The sequence below is a fragment of the Danio rerio genome, chromosome 20, assembly GCF_052040795.2.
Source record: "Danio rerio strain M-AB ecotype USA chromosome 20, GRCz13ab, whole genome shotgun sequence".
Classification (NCBI taxonomy): domain Eukaryota; kingdom Metazoa; phylum Chordata; class Actinopteri; order Cypriniformes; family Danionidae; genus Danio; species Danio rerio.
Window position 1 is genome coordinate 42,149,444 of NC_141040.1, and position 18,127 is coordinate 42,167,570.

Below are 18,127 nucleotides of genomic sequence, written 5' to 3' on the forward strand. Positions count from 1 at the left end.
ATATATATATATATATATATATATATATATATATATATATGTATGTATATATATATATATATATATGTATGTATATATATATATATATATGTATGTATATATATATATATATATATATATATATATATATATATATATGTATATATATATATATATATGTATATATATATATATATATATATATGTATATATATATATATATATATATATATATATATATATATATGTATATATATATATATATATATATATATATATATATATATATATATATATATATATATATATATATATGTATATATATATATATATGTATATGTATATATATATATATATATATATATATATATATATATATATATATATATATATATATATATATATATATATATTTTTCCCAGATTCCCTTAATAATAAAATCTAAAAGAACAGTATTTATATGAAATTAAATGCTTCTTAACATGTGACCCTGGACCACAATATCAGTCTTACATGTTACTCTTTTTATATGTGCTTGTGTATGTATGTATGTATGTATGTATGTATGTATGTATGTCGCCTCACAGCAAGAAGGCCGCTAGGTCGCTGGTTCAAACCTAGGCTCAGTTGGCGTTTCTGTGTGGAGTTTGCATGTTCTCCCTGCCTTCGCGTGGGTTTCCTCCGGGTGCTCCGCTTTCAGTCCAAAGACATGTGGTACAGATGAATTGGGTAGGCAAAATTTTCCGTAGTATTTGAGTGTGTGTGTGGATGTTTCCCAGAGATGGGTTGCGGCTGGAAGGGCATCCGCTGCGTAAAAACTTGCTGGATAAGTTGGTGGTTCATTCCGCTGTGGCGACCCCGGATTAATAAAGGGACTAAGCCGACAAGAAAATGAATGAATGAATATATATATATATATATTAGCTATTTAAGTCAACTGGTGAAATTGTATTCATATCGCAATATATACCGCAGAGAAAAAAATATTGCAATGTCAAATTTTTCCAATATCTCGCAGCCCTAATATATATTAACCAAGGTGCAAATTTTATATTGAATTAATTAATTAATTTAAATATTAAATATTCAACTTTAAATATGTAATTCAATTACATTTAGGCTAATTTATTAATCAAACTGATTTAAGTGTTATGAGGGACATTGAGTGTATTCTGACCTACAGAAGTGTCTGGCTATTTCAGCAGATGTGTTGTTTATAAAAACGACATATTTTTGATATGAAACACATGGTGGCAAGTTTGCATACCTGCACTCTGATAAATGGACGGGATTGCACTTATTACTGTTTAACTTCCATGACATGCGCAAGCAGGTGTCTATTAAAATACAAACTATGCATCTAATTTTACTTTATTTCTAGGCTGTGTGTAAATACAAACACCTATTTTATCTCGCATGTCTATTGGTGCTCTAGATCAATTTCAGACTGAAAAATGAATATTATCTTGCGTAGACTGCTTGGCGCAATATACTGCATGCATTCGCAATGGAATGAACCTTCATAGGGGTGGTCAAGTGTATTTTTATATGATATTGTAATTAATATTGTTATGTAGGATACAGGTCAGAGTAAACTATTTCAAACTATTTAAAGGACTGTCCCCCCCTTACATCTAAGTTTTGGGTTTGGTTTTGGTGGGATAATTTGGTTTGGTCAGCCTGATCTCATGAGGGCACGTAACTATTTTATATTTTGTCAGTTTAGTGGCTAATTTGTGAAAATTTGTACAAGTTCAATTGTATGAAAATGTAGGATTTTAAATAGGAGTGACACCCAACCCCACCCCGAAACCCAACTGTGATTGGGGATGAGTAAATCGTACTAAATTGTACAAATCAAATTGTACGACTTCATATAATAGTAACTAAATCAAAAAGTTACAAATTGCCATTAGATTGTGTTAGGTTGTTCAAACACCCCTGTAGTTCACACTCTGCTATTAACCCAATCAGCTCGTATTTTCCCCCTCCCAATAAATGCAAACACACAGTTCACAGTCGCCATATTTAAAGTGATTCCTTGCATTCTCCTCTTTAGTGTTTTCATTAGCGCTATTATGATGCAGTTGATTTCAGCTTGTCATGTGTATAATACAAAGTGGTAGAAATGCAGTTTGATATTACTTGGTCATTGTGTGGTATTGAAGCCTCAGAGGTTTATTACGAGTCCGTTTTTTATGTGAAACATCAGGTGCAGGCATAAATGCCGATTAGTAGTTTAGCGAGCAAAGGCCATTGCCATTTCACTCTTTAATAGGATCAAGCTGGAGTGTAAAATGTGACTCGAATTAAAATATAATTACCTTACAGCAAAGACCGGTGGCTCAGATCTATTGATTTCATAGTAATCTAGTGCGACTCTGTGTTCAGCTTGTTGGAAATCGAGCCGCTGTTTAATCGGTCTTGTTTTATCTCTTCAAAAGGACTGATCTTCAATCAGATTTGAGCACATGTGAATATTATTATAGGGAGAGAAAATAGATTTTTGGCTTATGTTATGCTATAGGGTTCATTAAAGTGTGTTATGTTGGAAAAATACACTATATATGGATATTTGAGGGTCCATAACTATTTATGAAATCACAATATTGAAAAAGCGACATTTACGACATGTGAGCTGGACCTGGTCATGAGGGACAATTGTTGTAAATTGAGATTTACAGTATATACTGTATATATTCAGAAAGTTGAACAAATAAGCTCTCTGTTGATGAGTGGTTTAGGACAATATTTGACCAAGATACAACTATTAGAATATTTTAAGAGTTCAGATGCAAAAACCCTAAGTGCTATCTGAAATTTCAGTCGAAAATGAACATTTTTCTCCGCCCGCTTTGTTTATGTTGATTTATTTGACTTAAAAGACAGTGAAACTAACTTATTTTTTGCCATAGAAGTGAAATTACTGATCCTACACATAAGAACGTGACAGAATTGCTCATTTTAGAAGGACATTTCACATTTCATTTAGAGGTTTTTGCATCTGAACTCTTCATTTGTAACCCGAAGGTGCAAAAAATACTGAGAAAATCACCTTTAAAGAAGTTCAAACTAAATTTCTCAGTAATGCATCAAACAATTAAGTTATGAAAATACATTTACAAAATTTCTTCATGGAAGTTGATCTTTACTTTAATATTCAAACAATTTTTGGTATAAGGTAATTTTGACTCATACAATGTGTTTTGGGCTATTTCTACAAGTACAGTATGCACGTGTAACATAAGACTGATTTTGTCAGAGATTTTTTTTTGTTTTTTAAAAAATATATTAGCAGCATGTCTGTTTTCAACATGGATGATAATAATAAGAAATGTTTCTTGAGCATCATTTTTAATAATCATGTGACATTGAAGACTATAGTAATGATGATGAAAATGTAAGAATCACTATAACACAAATAAATTAAAATTAATTATTTAAATATCTATATAATTTTATTGTACATAATTAGGTCTCATTGTCTATTCAAATAAATACATTATGATTTTGCTTATTTGTTACAGACCCCAATTTAAAAATCACTCGTGATCCCAAGACAACGTATAATATAAATAATCAACAGCCAAAGTGCCCCAACTAAATTATTCATTAACATAAAATAACCAGCAAAACAATTCAAAATGACAAGAGATGGGGAGCACAACAACATAAATACCAACCAAACAAATCTAATGAATTTGAAATGAAACTGAATTTTCATTCCACATATGTCTGATGGATTGTTTTGCAGCTGCTTTGAGGATTGTTTGACGATGGATCGGTTTTATTTGTGATGATTGGCTATTGCTTGATTTCCAAGTGACACAGATGGCAAAGGTTGAGCTGGACAGATTAAAAGCAAATACTCCTTAGATCTTCTGAATATTAACTCTCTCTCCTTAATCCTGTGTGTGCACAGCTGATCTCATGCCCGGATCCCTGCTGTGTCTCCTCTGGAGAGTGGGCCGATCAAAAAAATAAATCTGTATTCTCAATATCAAGAACATTCACGGGTTTAAAAATGCACATGCATTGCGCTTATCATCATTTAGATAAGATGAAATGTGGTGTAAATCAAATTCTAATGACAACTTTTTTGTTGTAAAAAATATATCTTAGAAAGAAGCCTTTAAGAATTACTGAAGTTGCATTTTTATTTTTATTTTTAAAATATAGAACAAACACAGATAATGTTAAATATTATTACAATTTAAGTGTTTTATACTTTCTTATAGTTTAAAATGCTTTTTATTTTTGTGACTGCAAAGCTGAGTTTTTAGAATTATCGATCCTACCTTTAGTATCACATTGTTCTTTAGAAATCATTCTAATATGTTGATTTTTACTAACAATACAGTTTAAGTCAAATATTTCCATGTGAAATTCGTATTCTTTCTCAAATACTTGTTTAATAGATATTTAAAACACCAAAGACATTTTAACAGTGTTTCCTATTGAGGCTGATATTGGAAAAATCTGACATTGAGATATTTTATTATACTCTGATATACATTAAGATATGAATAATTTCACCAGACTTCCATAGCACCATTTGAAATTAACCGATTAATTTAGATTGTGATGATTTTGTAGGGGAGAGAATCATGCAAATTAAATATAATAAACAATTGAATAGTAATGGATAGGATTAGGATAAAAAAAACATAGATAAACAACATAATAGAGCAACAATAAGATTGAAACAAACAATGTTTTGTGCTCAGCTAAACTGAACTGAACTTAAACACTAAAAACTTTACTACCCTGATCCAGTTACTATGACCATTTATGTGAAGCTGCTTTGACACAATCTACATTGTAAAAGCGCTATAGAAATAAAGCTCAATTGAATTGAATTGAATTTTCTGGGGAGTCTAAAGCAGGTCGCACACCAGAAGCGACGCTCGGCGGCGCGCCACGCAGCGCCATGTATTTTAGAATTCTAATCATGGGTTTCTATCAGGATACACACACCGGCGCCGCAAGTCGGCGGCTGTCGGCGGCGCCCGGCGACGGCTCAGGACGCAGTTCATTTTTCAGCCGCGCCACAGAGCGCCATCTGATTAGTTTCATGTTAAATATCATTCGAATGTGCGCGTCTGGTGTGCGATACTTTAATCTGTCATGTACGCGCCGTGTCGCGGCGCCGAGCGGCGCTTCTGGTGTGCGACCTGCTTAACAGTATTCAGATACAGAAATTGAATAATTGTAAAATAACATTGCAAAGTTTTCATTGTATAAATAAAACATTACAATTTGTGCCTGCACGCTTACTTTTAAATGCCCTAAAAATGCAGATAAATGATAAACTTGACTCCGTTATGATTAAACTCTTCAGTGATTCTACAATATCTCAAGGGTTCATGACTGCAGCTGCTGGTCAATTATTATCCTCCTAGCATATAAAATCAACATTGCAGAACCTGCGATGTGACTATTGCAGACATGCACATCGTGATATCAATGCTGAAACTATATATTGTGCAGCTCTATTTCCTTTAATCTCTTAGTTTCAACCCAGCCTCATTCTGAGAAAGTACCCCTATATACATTTATGGAGAGCACAAAATACTTCCCAGGATGTATGTTGTTGTTTTTTTTTGTTTTTTTTTGCAGTTTTTTGTTTTCGTAAATCCACCAGAGGCTAATGTGTATGCTTTTTCAGATCTCAAATTTCTCTCGCTAGTGCCATCTGTGCCTGCTCTTCTCGCTTATATCTACCAGAGGCCCAGTTGACTGACTGATTGACTAACCGATCAACTGACCCACCCTCCTCCTTCCCTAAACCAAACCAATCGTGTTTTTAAAAGCACTGATTGACCAGCGCCCACCCACATCCCTAAACACAACTGACAATATTTTCAAAAGCAATCCAGAAAAAGAAAAGCCCTCGCAACAGCTTGATTTATTTATTAATTTTTTTTTTTACCACGTTTTTAGATTTTACCACATTCTCACCTTGTTATGTACATGGTTTGTCTTAGCTGCTTTCTGGAATGTTCTTCGCTGGACTCAAACCCCATCGTTGTGCTCAACTTCTCTCTGCATCTCAAGTCCACCGATGTACTCGGCGAGCCACTGGACAAACAGGTAACAGCAGGAAAGCCGTCCATTCAGAGGTTATCAGCAGTGGCGTAGCGCAAAATTTTCAGAATAAGCCCATGTTGTTTAGTGTGGCTGGAAAAACAGCTATTTTAAATAAACTTTTTTTTTTTTCAATTGGCTTGAACAAACCACTGTTGTCTAATGACTTTGCCTAAGTACTTTCCAAGCTAACCTAAATAACCCAGTTTAGCCTTTAAAATAAAGTTTAAGCTGTATACTAGTACCTTGTAAAATAAATAAAAGATGACTTTGTCATCATGGCAAAGACACAATGAAATAATTATTAGAATTACTTATTAAAACTATTATGTTTATGTTTGGAAATGTGTAAATTCTTGAATGGCACTTGTATAATAATAATAACATAAATAAAAAAATCTAACTATTTTGACTTTTTTGAACTGTACATTTCTTATTATAATTAATGTAAAAACAACTGTACTAATATTTTTGTGGAAACTGCATTGTGTTTGCCTCAGGATTCTTAAGGAGGAATGTATTTAAGTTTTCTTTCAGAAATGGCTAATATATAATAAAAAATAAATCTGACTGTTATTATATAAATGTAAAAAATACACTGTCAAAGTAAGTATAGGTTCAGTAGTTAAAGAAAGCGCTAATCACGGTTGATTGACAGCACCATCAAAACTACTAAATCAGACAATGACCCTGATCATGTAATCAATCTGCCTTTGTAATCCTCTGTGGTAAATCTATTCAAATGAACTCTAAACTAACAATGTATATATAAAACTCTTAAGTGATGCTTTTTGCTGAGATAAATGCAGCATTTCATGTAAAGTGTCCTATTTAATTAAATAAATTATTTTAAATGTGAATATAAATGTGAATTATAGAGACTTAATGCATAACAGTAATTCCGAGGCAAACAGAGCGCTTTATTTAATTTTTTTTTACTTCAAACTGTATTTATCAGGATTGTTTTGCCTATTATAAGTTGTTATTTCTCGCTCTTACTATAAAGATTGAGGAATAAATTAAATAAAAAATATAAACACCCTTTAAGACAAGATTTATAGAGTCAAGGTGTGAGGTGCTTCACATTAAAGGGTTAGTTCATGCAAAAATTAACATTTTAATCACCATTTATTCACCCTCATTTAGGGATAGGTACTGAGAACTGGTATTACTTTGGACTGGTATGTAATTGAGTTCATAGTGGTTCCCTGATGCCCACAAATTAGACACAATATCCTGGAAATTGTGGAGGCAATAAGGGAGAGAATGAGCCAGTTGAAAGTGCACTGAGGAATATGCGATCAAACAGTTTCACACTTTCTATTAGATATGCTGATATTTGAAGGGCCTTGCATTTATTTGACCAGTACATAAACAACATTGTATGGGATTTGTGCTGTGAAATGATTATACAAATTCATAAAAACTGTGGCAGAATGTATTAGTGGAATAAAAAATAGTTAGATGATTTAATAGTTGTGTTAGTATAAATGGTAGCTCATAGTACTTTCTAGATAGTAAAATTTAATGAATTTACATATGTCTGAGATGTAATAATTTATATACAACCTTTAAAATGGTGTTTTAAAGTCTAAATGTCTGCACCTTAACATAGATTGCTTGGATTGAATTAACTCGGTAAATACATATTACCGATGGCACAATGGCTCAGAAGTTAGCACTGTTGCCTCACAGCAAGAAAGTTGCTGGTTTGAGACCCGGCTGGACCAGGTGACATTTCTGTGTGGAGTCTGTGTGCAGTCCAAAGACATGTGCTATAGGTGAATTGGATGAACTGAATTGGCTGTAGTGTGTGAGTAGTGTGTGAATGCAAGAGTGTATAGGTGTTTCCCAGAATGGGTTGCGGCTGGAAGGGCATCCGCTATGTGAAACATATGTTGGATAGGTTGGTGGTTCATTCCGCTGGCAACCCCTGACAAATCAGGGACTAAGCCAAATGAAAATGAAGGAATATTTATTACCTGTTTATTTTAATATGATAATTAAATAAATAAGTGATTTAAATTGCTGATAAAATATCATTTTTTTAAAGTTAGTTATGTCGTAAGATATATAGTTATCGCAACACTCAACAACAATATTGCATATTTGTCCAGTATCGGGCAGCCCTGATTTTTAATAGCTGGTATCGATAGGCAGCATCGGAATCTGTATCTATCGATAAAATCTAAATCAGTGTTTCTTAACTATATTCCTGGAGAAGCGCCAGCTCTGCACATTTTCATTAGCTGCATCTCAAATTGCATACTTATGCACTATTCTACGCCATTTTGTAGTATAAATAAGTATAAGTAGTGTGTTCACACTGAAAACTCTAAAAATAATAAGTGCACTTTAATTACCCGGATGATGCACTCATTCAGCCGGTAAAATGAAGTGTGGAATGATGGACACTTCACGCACTCAACGACCGCAGGTTTGCTTACGTAGAGGAAGGGGCGGAGCTATCAGGCGCACATGTTGGATAACTTTATTTATTTTGGATGGTAAAAGCTAAATTCTCCTACGAGATTGATTATAGCGCCTCCCGATGGTGAATGCAGTCATAATCACGGCAGGTATTATTTGATAATTCGGTCGTTTATTACACTGATTTGGCAACCGTCAAACGTGATCATGGAACAGTTTGAATTTCCGCTTAGTAAAAAAACATCAGTGCTCTATTTGGGACGACACTTCATATATACTATCTTGTTGAGTAAGTGCATAAGTACATAGTGCATGAGTGCATAGTGCAGGGGTCAACAACCCTGTTCCTGGAGAGCTACCTTCCTGCAGATTTCAGTTGCAACCCTGACCAAACACACCTGTTTGTAATTATCAAGTGCTGCTTTAGATACTATTAATTGGTTCAGGTGTGTTTGATCAGGGTTGGGACTGAATTCTGCAGGAAGGTAGCTCTCCAGGAACAGGGTTGGTGACCCCTGGCATACTGTATAGTGTGCCATTTGGAACGCAGCTTCTGTCTCCTTAATCAAACACACCTGATTCAGATCATCAGCCTATTAGCAGAGACTGAAATACCTAAAATGGGTGAGACGGACGAAGGAGACATCCAAAGCATGCAGTGCTTGGGGTCCTCTAGGAACGTGGTTGAGAAAATATTTTAAAGAATGTTGGCAACTGACGAATGAAATCAATGGCTACTGGTTCCCAACATTCTTTAAAATATCTTCTTTTGTGTTTAACAGAAATATCGTTTGCATTGCATAGAAGCAAGTAAATAAAACATTGTTCATTTGTTTGGTGAACTGTCCCTTTAACGCACTGGGGAAATACGTTATCTCATTAGCAGCTCTGTCTTGATGGGTTTTGGCAGTTTGTTTGAAGAATGCTGGCAGTTCTGCTACAGGAGCTTTCTAGGTTGGGAGACAACCTACATTTCAGGCCATTTGTTGTGGTTTTTTGTCAGCTCTGGAAGCGCGCTAGGAAGCAGAACCCACCGTGTTATGTTCAGAAAAGCGTGATTATCCTTCCTTACCTTTTCTGCTAGCAGTTGGAGTCTGTGTAAATAAAGGCAGTCTCACTCCAGAGGGCTCTTGTGTTGTATTCTTTGTATGAAATGTTAATGAACTGAGTGATACCGGAGACCCTCGTGGTTCGTTTCAGGCTGTGGAAGTTCTACATTGTATTCCGCTCACTGACACCAATATTGTGTTCAACCGTTGTCTCAATTTCCAGTTGATTAATGTACCAAGACGTGGGAATGCATCTTTCCCTGTAGGGATGGAAAACGCATGCCAATTTGAAGTGTAATTTCATGCACTTCTACTACTGAGGCATTCAGATGTGTAAAAAAAAGAGAGACAATTTTAGCCTTGTATTCCTCGCGGGATCAAACGGCTGGGTAAATGGGCTCGCATGATCTGATAGCTGAAGGGTGGTGCGAGGCTTTTATGAAGGTGTTTTACTGGCATCGGAGAGACTCGAGTGATCCATAACCAAACATCAGACACAATGTGTATTCTCAGCATGTATCATTCTGCTCAGGTTTCATGAGCTGTATCAAACCAGGATCTTGTTCGCTGAAATTTTCATTTTGAGCTCTGTGAATGGGCTTCTGTAAAACGCACTTCAAGACCGATGCATTGCAGATGGAGCAGGCAATAATGTGAGGTGCATTTAGGATGTTTTAATTTCCGTTTAGCTTTTATATCACACCCGCAGTTCTGACAGGACCGAATCTAACAGGCTTTCTGCTATAGACTACTTCTTGTGAGATCTTGTGTGTGGAAGCTTGAGTCTGCCACAGAATGAAATTGTCTTGTTTTCAGAATTGTTTGTTTCTTACATTTGTAAGTTAAAAATTAATGTAACAATTGCAAGTTTATATCTTGAAGTTTGGAAAAATTGAAGTCATAATTGTTATAATGTCAGAATTGTGAGCACATCATATCTATCTGTCTATCTATCTATCTATCTATCCATCTATCCATCTATCCATCTATCCATCTATCATCTATCATCTATCATCTATCCATCTATCCATCTATCTATCCATCCATCCATCCATCCATCCCCCCCCCCTCCCTCTATATATATATATATATATATAAACAACATTGTGGCTGTCTAGCTAAATAAAAAGCACAGAGCACTTTTTTTTCTTCTTGTCAGCAAAAATAAGGCAGTATGGTTTAAAAATAAAAGAGAGACTAGTGTTCGCTGTTTCAGGTTATTCAGAGTTGTAAGAGTTCACAAATCAAGATGTTATAATTATAGCAATATCAACAGCAGCAATCGTGCATAATATGCAGCTGAGTCAGTGGTTGCTTAGGCACATCAAAAGTGCAGCGCACTTCTTTTTTCTTGTCAACAAAGTAGGCAGTGTTGTTTGGTTGCTGTTTCAAGATACCTGGAGCTTGTATGAGTTCACAAATCAAGAATATCACAATATTATTAAATATTACAATTACTGTAACAATACAAACAGCAGTGATAGCGAACAATATGCAGCTGAGGCAATGGCTGCTTAGTTAACGTTCATTAACGTTAGTTAATGAAAATACAGTAGTTCATTGTTAGTTCATGTTAACTCATGGTGCATTAACTAATGTTAACAAGCATAGACTTAGATGTTAATAATGCATTAATAAATGTTCAATTTTGATTAATAAATGCTGTACATGTGTTGTTCATGATTAGTTCATGTTAGTAAATGCATTAACTAATGAACCTTATTGTAAAGTGTTACCCAATTATAAAAATATCAACAGCAGCGATCGCACACAATATGCAGCTGAATCAGTGGTTGCTAAGTGATGTAAAAAGCACAGCACCTTTTTTCTTGTCAACAAAAAAGGCAGTGTGGTTTGGTCGCTGTTTCAAGTTATTTGAAGCTAGTATGAGTTCACAAATCAAGAATATCACAATATTATTAAATATTACAATTATAACAATATCAACTGCAGCGAGCGCACACAATATGCAGCTGAGTCAGTAGTTGTTTAGCGACCTAAAAAGCACAGCTCACTTGTCAAAAAACTAAGGCAGTGTGGTTTGGTTGCTGTTTCGAGTTATCTGGAGCTTGTAGGAGTTCACAAATCATGAATATCACAATATTATTAAATATTAAAATTATAACAATATCAACAGCAGCGATCGCGCAAAATATGCAGCAAGTCAGTGGTTGTTTAGCGATATAAAAAGTGCAGCTTTTTGTTGGCAAAGCTCTTGCCAACAAAAAAGTTCTAAGAACAGAAAAGTGTGTTCAGTGTGCTTTAGGTTGCAGGTTCTTAAGGTTTAATAAGGTTCCATCTTACATATCGAAATTTTTATTTTCAATAACCACTTTGATCTGTAAGAGATAATAATCACCATAATTTTTTTATTTATCATTATCCCAAAGTTAAAGCAGTCGTCCGTAGAAACGCAACAGCTAAGCAGGCTGAGCAAATATGCTGTGCCTCCAAAAAAAAGAGAAAGAAGTCTAAAAAGTCAAGTCTGTGAGTGCATATGAAATGTGAATCGAAAACATGAAGTTGTGATCGTCCCCCAAACTTGACTAAGGCCAGAGTAGGAAGTTCATTTGGTGACTAAGCTTCTCACATTTAGCTCCCCGCTGTTATGCTAGCCCTGACTACACTGTGTGTCAGAGATGTGCGAGGAGGATATCAACACATCCGCTACAATCCAGTCTCTGCATAATTTACAGCTCTGCGAACTTAAAATAGAGCCGGGTGCAATTGCAAGACGTGTTCCTGCATAACATTTGTCATAAATTCCGAGGAGACTGCAGACATAACGCATAAATGAAATATAGCACTTAATTAGGCGAAGGCTTGATTATAGCCCTTGCTGAGGCAGCCATTACTTTTCCTAAGACTTTAAACTGATTGCTTTATCATTTCTTGTTTTCATGTCGCTTCGAAGGAAACTGTTTGTTAAATGAATAAATGGTATTGATCAATGGATAAATAGCTCTAAATAAGCCTGTGATTATCTGAGTGGTAGATTTATTCGCAAAAAACACTGAATTGCAGTAGAAAGCAGCTACAACTGGATAGAAATTAGAAATAACAGCATGATTGTGAATCGAGGGGCTGTTTGTTGGATTGGTTTGGTAATAAATTTGGTAGGGTTGCACAATATATCGTTTTAGCATAGATATAGCAGTGTGTGTACATCCAGTAGTCACATCGCAGAATCCAATGTGGAGTCAGGCTTATAGTTGAGCAGGTTCACAATAATTTTTGGAGTCATTTCAGTTTAACCCTTTAAGGTGCACTCCTTAATATCATTTTTTTGGCTCGCATCTTGTATTAAATAACTAACTGACACCGCTCTGATAAATAATAAATAATATAATAATAAATAATTGAAAAATGATGATAATATATGGATAAAAGGTCAACCAGATGGGTATGAGACCTGTTAAAGGGTTAAAAAGCCCCTATTATGGGTTTTTGAAAATGACCGTCCATGCAGTGTGTAACACAGCAGCACTAATAGAAAAACATCCTGCTGAGGTTTAAATGTGAAAGTGCACCATGTTTAAAACTATTGATTTTTTAATGAAATAATCAACTCAGAGTCGAATTTATGAATCGAGTTGGGTTCGGATCTTTTATCTGAACGCATCAACGTCGACACGGTACATTTTCAAATATGTAGTGCGGATACGTTAAAACATGAACGTGCCTTTCTCTTCAGACACTAGCAGAGTGGGGGGGGGTATTACTGGACTGGTCATGACACGAAGATGACGAACACTGACAGATGAAGATTTCGGCTGTGGGGAATAAAGTGTTAAAGTTTATTTTCACCACAAGACCACAGCATAGCCAACCATGTGCTGTGTTTGTTCCTGTCATTAAAAAAATTTTTTATACAATAACCTATGCTGCAACGCAGGATTCATCGGTCATTTGGACTTTGTCAGACTTTGACAGAGACCTTGTCAGTAACTGTTACAGTTCATATGGACCAGTTTCTTCTTTCTCCAGATCATAACAAGTGTAATTAAAAATGTTTCCTCGTTTTTCTTGTAGTTGTGTGTTATACCCTGTAATCACTCTGCACTGGTTGTAATCACATATCTATTATAGATCAGTGCTTATGGAAGTGTTAAATCTTGGTGGGGCCTATGCATGCCTATCAGCCTGTTGTTAAAGACCCAAAAATCAAAATATGGCCTTTTATAATGCATAATAGAGACTCTTTAACCATAATAAAGGGTTTTAAGGCCTGTGCAAACAGCTTAAGCTAGTTGTAAGCGTTAAGGCCCAAGGAATTAATACTTTTGTAGCTTTACCAAAGATTAATTGTATTTAATAATTTACACAATGAAGAGCCCTTGTTTTCTATTTATGTACCTGTATACTGCTAAACTCCTTCATTTGTGTATTTACTCTATTTATCTCTGCTTGTAATTTGTTTATTCTAATATATGTAGATGCACTCCCCTTCAAAATCATCCCAAGCAATCTAAAACTGTTAGTTATCTTGTGAATTTCGCAATATAAATTGCAGAAAATCTAAATATTGCAATACACGCTTTTTTTTGCAATATCGTGCAGCTCTAATGTTTAGGATACTACACATAAATGACATTTAAATGTTGAATGAATTGCACATGTATTAAATATATACACATTTTTATCTTTTGACATATTCTGAGTCTGACCAAGTCAAGAATCCTTATTTCTCCAGACGGATCAGCTGTCAAGCGACAAACGGTCTCATCGGACAATGCAATAGATCTTGATAATTGTGCATTTGCTTTGTATCTCTGTTTACCCGAGGTCGATAAGCAATATGCTTACAGATGGATGTATTTATTTTGTAGACACTGATGGATGAGTACAGGGGAGAAATCAATCTCTCTTTCCTTTTCACGTATTGATCACTTGTTCTGGAGAGTTCCGTGTATCGGGACATGTATTAGAGGCCAGGATGTGAGGAAGTGTAAAGCTGTTTAAATCAGTGTTGTTAAACGTGTGTGACAGTGAGATTTTATTTGCGTTGTTGTTGTGTGTCTTTGTGGCTTTAACTGAGAACACATTTGTGCACTGGTAATAGAGCTGATAACGTCATTTGTGTCTGTTGAAGCTTTTAAATCGCTCTTTAATGTTCAGTACATTGTTGGAGGATGAGATCATTCATTTAAAGGTAAAGTATGTAATATTTGTTGGCTGAAAAAAATTCATCCAGATTATTGTTTATGGACTGCTACTAGCATGTCATGCATAGGTTTTTTTCCCTGCAAATATATAAATATTAAGCCACCAGGGTGCCATGTAAACATTTAGAGTGCTATACTCAAATCTGTCAATCTATTTTCAGCTTGACCAATAGTGAATGTTTGGGGTGTGGCTAATATAGCAGCCAGGCTGAGCCAGAGGGTGTTTAGCTGGTGTTGGACCATTGAAAAAAAACTCAGATTTGAGACTCTGGAGAGTCTGGACCGCAAATTTTATATTAAAGTGGTTTGTGGCATTAGCAAAATTCTAAATTTTTTAATGACTAAAAACATTAGGAAATTAAGTAAAGATTATGTTCCATAAGGATATTTGTTTGTAAATGTCCTACTGTAAATATATTAAAAGTCAATTTTTGATTTTGATTTGAAGTGAAAGGCATTTTCTTATTATTTTGGTTAGTTTTTTTTATTTCTCAGATTCCAGATTTTCAAATAGTTTGAATATCAGCCAAATATTTTCCTATCATAGCAATATCAAATGAAAGAAAGTTTATTCATCTTTCAGATAATGCATTTAATCAGGGCTTGACATTAACACCCGCTAACCCCCCCAAAATGTGGCTAGATTTTACCTGTGGCAGGTTGGGATAGACACCCCCACAACATTGTGATGTTAATGTTTACAATAATTCACAGTTATTATAAGTTCATAGTTTTTAAGTCAAATGAGTTGACTTAAGTGCCAAAATCTGGATTTTTTTTTCATGATTTACTTACCTTTGACTTGTCTCAAACCTGTTTCTTATTTCTGTCGACTTTGAAAGAAAATCTTTTGAAGAATGTTGGAAACCTTTAACCATTTACTCATATAATCATTTTTCCTACTATGAAAGTCAATGGTGACAGTTTTCTAACTTTTTATTTTGTGTTCAGTAGATACTCATAATCTCATAAAGGTTTGGAAACACTTCAGAATTTTTATTTTTGTGTGAACAATCCCTTTAAGATCTGGTTCAATTTCAATACGGTTCAAAATGGTATTTTAGTCATTATTATAATTATTTGCTTCTTTATAGCATCTGCACAGATAGACCATCTGTATGAATTAATATATCATTCCTGGCTATAGCAAAAACTGTACAAGCCAACTTTTTGCTATTTGTTTAAAACCCTATATAGAACTATTTGCAAAAACTGATGCTTGCCACAGCCACGTTTCTCCCTGCCTTGCTTAAGTTCGACATTAATTAAACAAGATGTTCAAGCACCTTGAACATGCTTGAGTGCAGAAGTAGAATCTGCCTATCTTGTGTTTTCCCGTCAGTGGTCTTGGACAATTTCTGAGCACTCCATTCTGCACCGAGAGTTTGCGCCTCAAGTAAAAACCCACAGGACTACCAGCGTGTAGCGGCGGTTTCAGTCTGTGCACCATAATCATCTTCACAGCCTGTTGTTATCTCCACAAAACAAAATCCAACCTGCTGTCAAATTACTCACCATTGAACAGCTGCTCCTGAGAGCCACAATGGCATTACAACCAGGCTTGTTGCCAGCCCCTGACCCAAATCACAGATTTCTGAATGCGCACATGCTTTGTTTTTTTCCTTTAAACGTTCTCCAATATGACCAGCTTGGCATTTCATTGACAGAGATGGAGTCGTAATTAATGCTCAGTCCCTGGACTTGTACAAGGAAGTTTGATATATTGTCTCAGTGCACCAGGCCAGTTAACTTCAAAAATATTACAGCAATTTCTCCTCACAGGGAATTATTTGGCAGTTTCTTCTGTGCTCAACAGGACAATCTGTCCTGTTGCTCTAACCAGAAAATAAAACTTTTTTTGTAAAGCCAACATAGTTGCATGCAGTGTTGGGGGTAACTCATTACAAGTAAGGTGAGTTACACAAAAATATAGCTTTTCTATGTAATAAGTAATAGATTTCTATAAAAGAATCAGTAATAATATTAGAGTAATATTAGAGCAATCAAAGTATTCTGCTGATTATTTTGAATACATTGACGAAAAGGAAAAGAGAATTGTCTTAATGGACAGTGATTTTATGTAACTAATAAGACAAAAGTACATAAATAGTAAACATATTAGGGCTGCAAAATATATCATTTTAGCATCGATATCGCAATGTGTGAATACCTAAAATCACATTGCAGGACTTGCAATGTGGAGTCAAGTTTATATTTCTCAGCCTACTCCTGTACAACCCGTACACACATGATTGTACAGCCAAACACAGCTCCAACGTCATTGTTAAATTTGCTGATGACACAACGGTGTTGGGCCTAATCACAGATAATGATGAGACGGCCTACAGAGAGGAACAGTGGTGTAAGGAAAACCACCTCTCACTCAACATCAGCGAAACCAAGGAGCTGGTGGTGGATTTCAGGAGAGAGAAGAAAGAACACACCCCATCACCATCAACAGAACACCAGTGGAGAGAGCCAGCTCTTTTAAGTTTCTTGGAGTCCACATCGCTGAGGATTTGACATGGACTGCTCACACAGACGCAGTGTTGAGGAAGGCACAACAACGCCTCTTCTTCCTCGGGCGTCTCAGGAGGTTTGGAATGAGCTCCCACATCCTCCGCTCCTTCTACACCTGCACTGTGGAGAGCATCCTGTCTGGCTGTATCCAGGGCCGGAGGTAGCTGAACTGCCGCTCTAGGCAAAGGACGATCACGCCACCCTCAAACCGAAAGTGTAAACGAAAATGACTGGTTATCAAAGTAAAGAACCCTATTCTGCCGCCCTAGGCGCGGGTATAACTGCAGACGCGGGTGGTGCGGGAGATGTTCGGATGTCGCCCTCTCTATTCTGCCGCCCTAGAGGCGGATATAACTGCGAACGCAGGTGGTGCGCGAGGTGCTCCGATGCCGCTCTCTTTGCCGCCCTAGGCGCGGGTATAACTGCGGTCGCGGGTGGTGCGGGAGGTGTTCGGATGCCGCCCTCTCTATTCTGCCGCCCTAGGCGGCCGCCTAGGTCGCCTCTATGTACGCGCCGGCCCTGGCTGTATCACTACCTGGTATGGAAATAGCACCAGCAGCAATTGCAAAGGCCTACATAGGATTGTGCGAACTGCTGGACGCGTTGTAGGAGGTGAGCTTACCTCCCTCCAGGACATCTACACCAGGCAGTGCATGAGGAAAGCCAAGAGAATCATCAGCGACTCTAACCACCCAAGCCATAGACTTTTCTCTCTGCTACCCTCAGGCAGACGGTTCTGCAGCATCCGATCACGCACCAGCCGGCTGAAGGAAAGCTTCTTCCCTCAGACTATCAGGCTGATGAACACTTAACACACCTCACACAGACTCTTCCATACCCCTCACTGCACACCATCAATATGTAGCATGCACCGCGCTTTCGCTGTTTTTGCACTGT

General features: G+C 36.2%; 1 protein-coding gene across 2 annotated transcripts in view; it reads left to right on the forward strand.

Annotated features, from left to right (window-relative positions):
* The window catches only part of LOC147832293 (uncharacterized), a 112,122-nt gene that overhangs the window by 10,423 nt on the left and 83,572 nt on the right, over positions 1-18,127 (forward strand). Inside the window, exon 2 of one of the 2 annotated variants that reach the window (XM_087298592.1) lies at positions 5,967-6,072. The exons of the other annotated variant lie outside the window; for it this stretch is intronic. Coding sequence (XP_087154718.1) covers positions 5,967-6,072 — 106 coding nt within the window. The remainder of the gene's footprint in view (positions 1-5,966; positions 6,073-18,127) is intronic. 2 annotated transcript variants of the gene reach the window in all.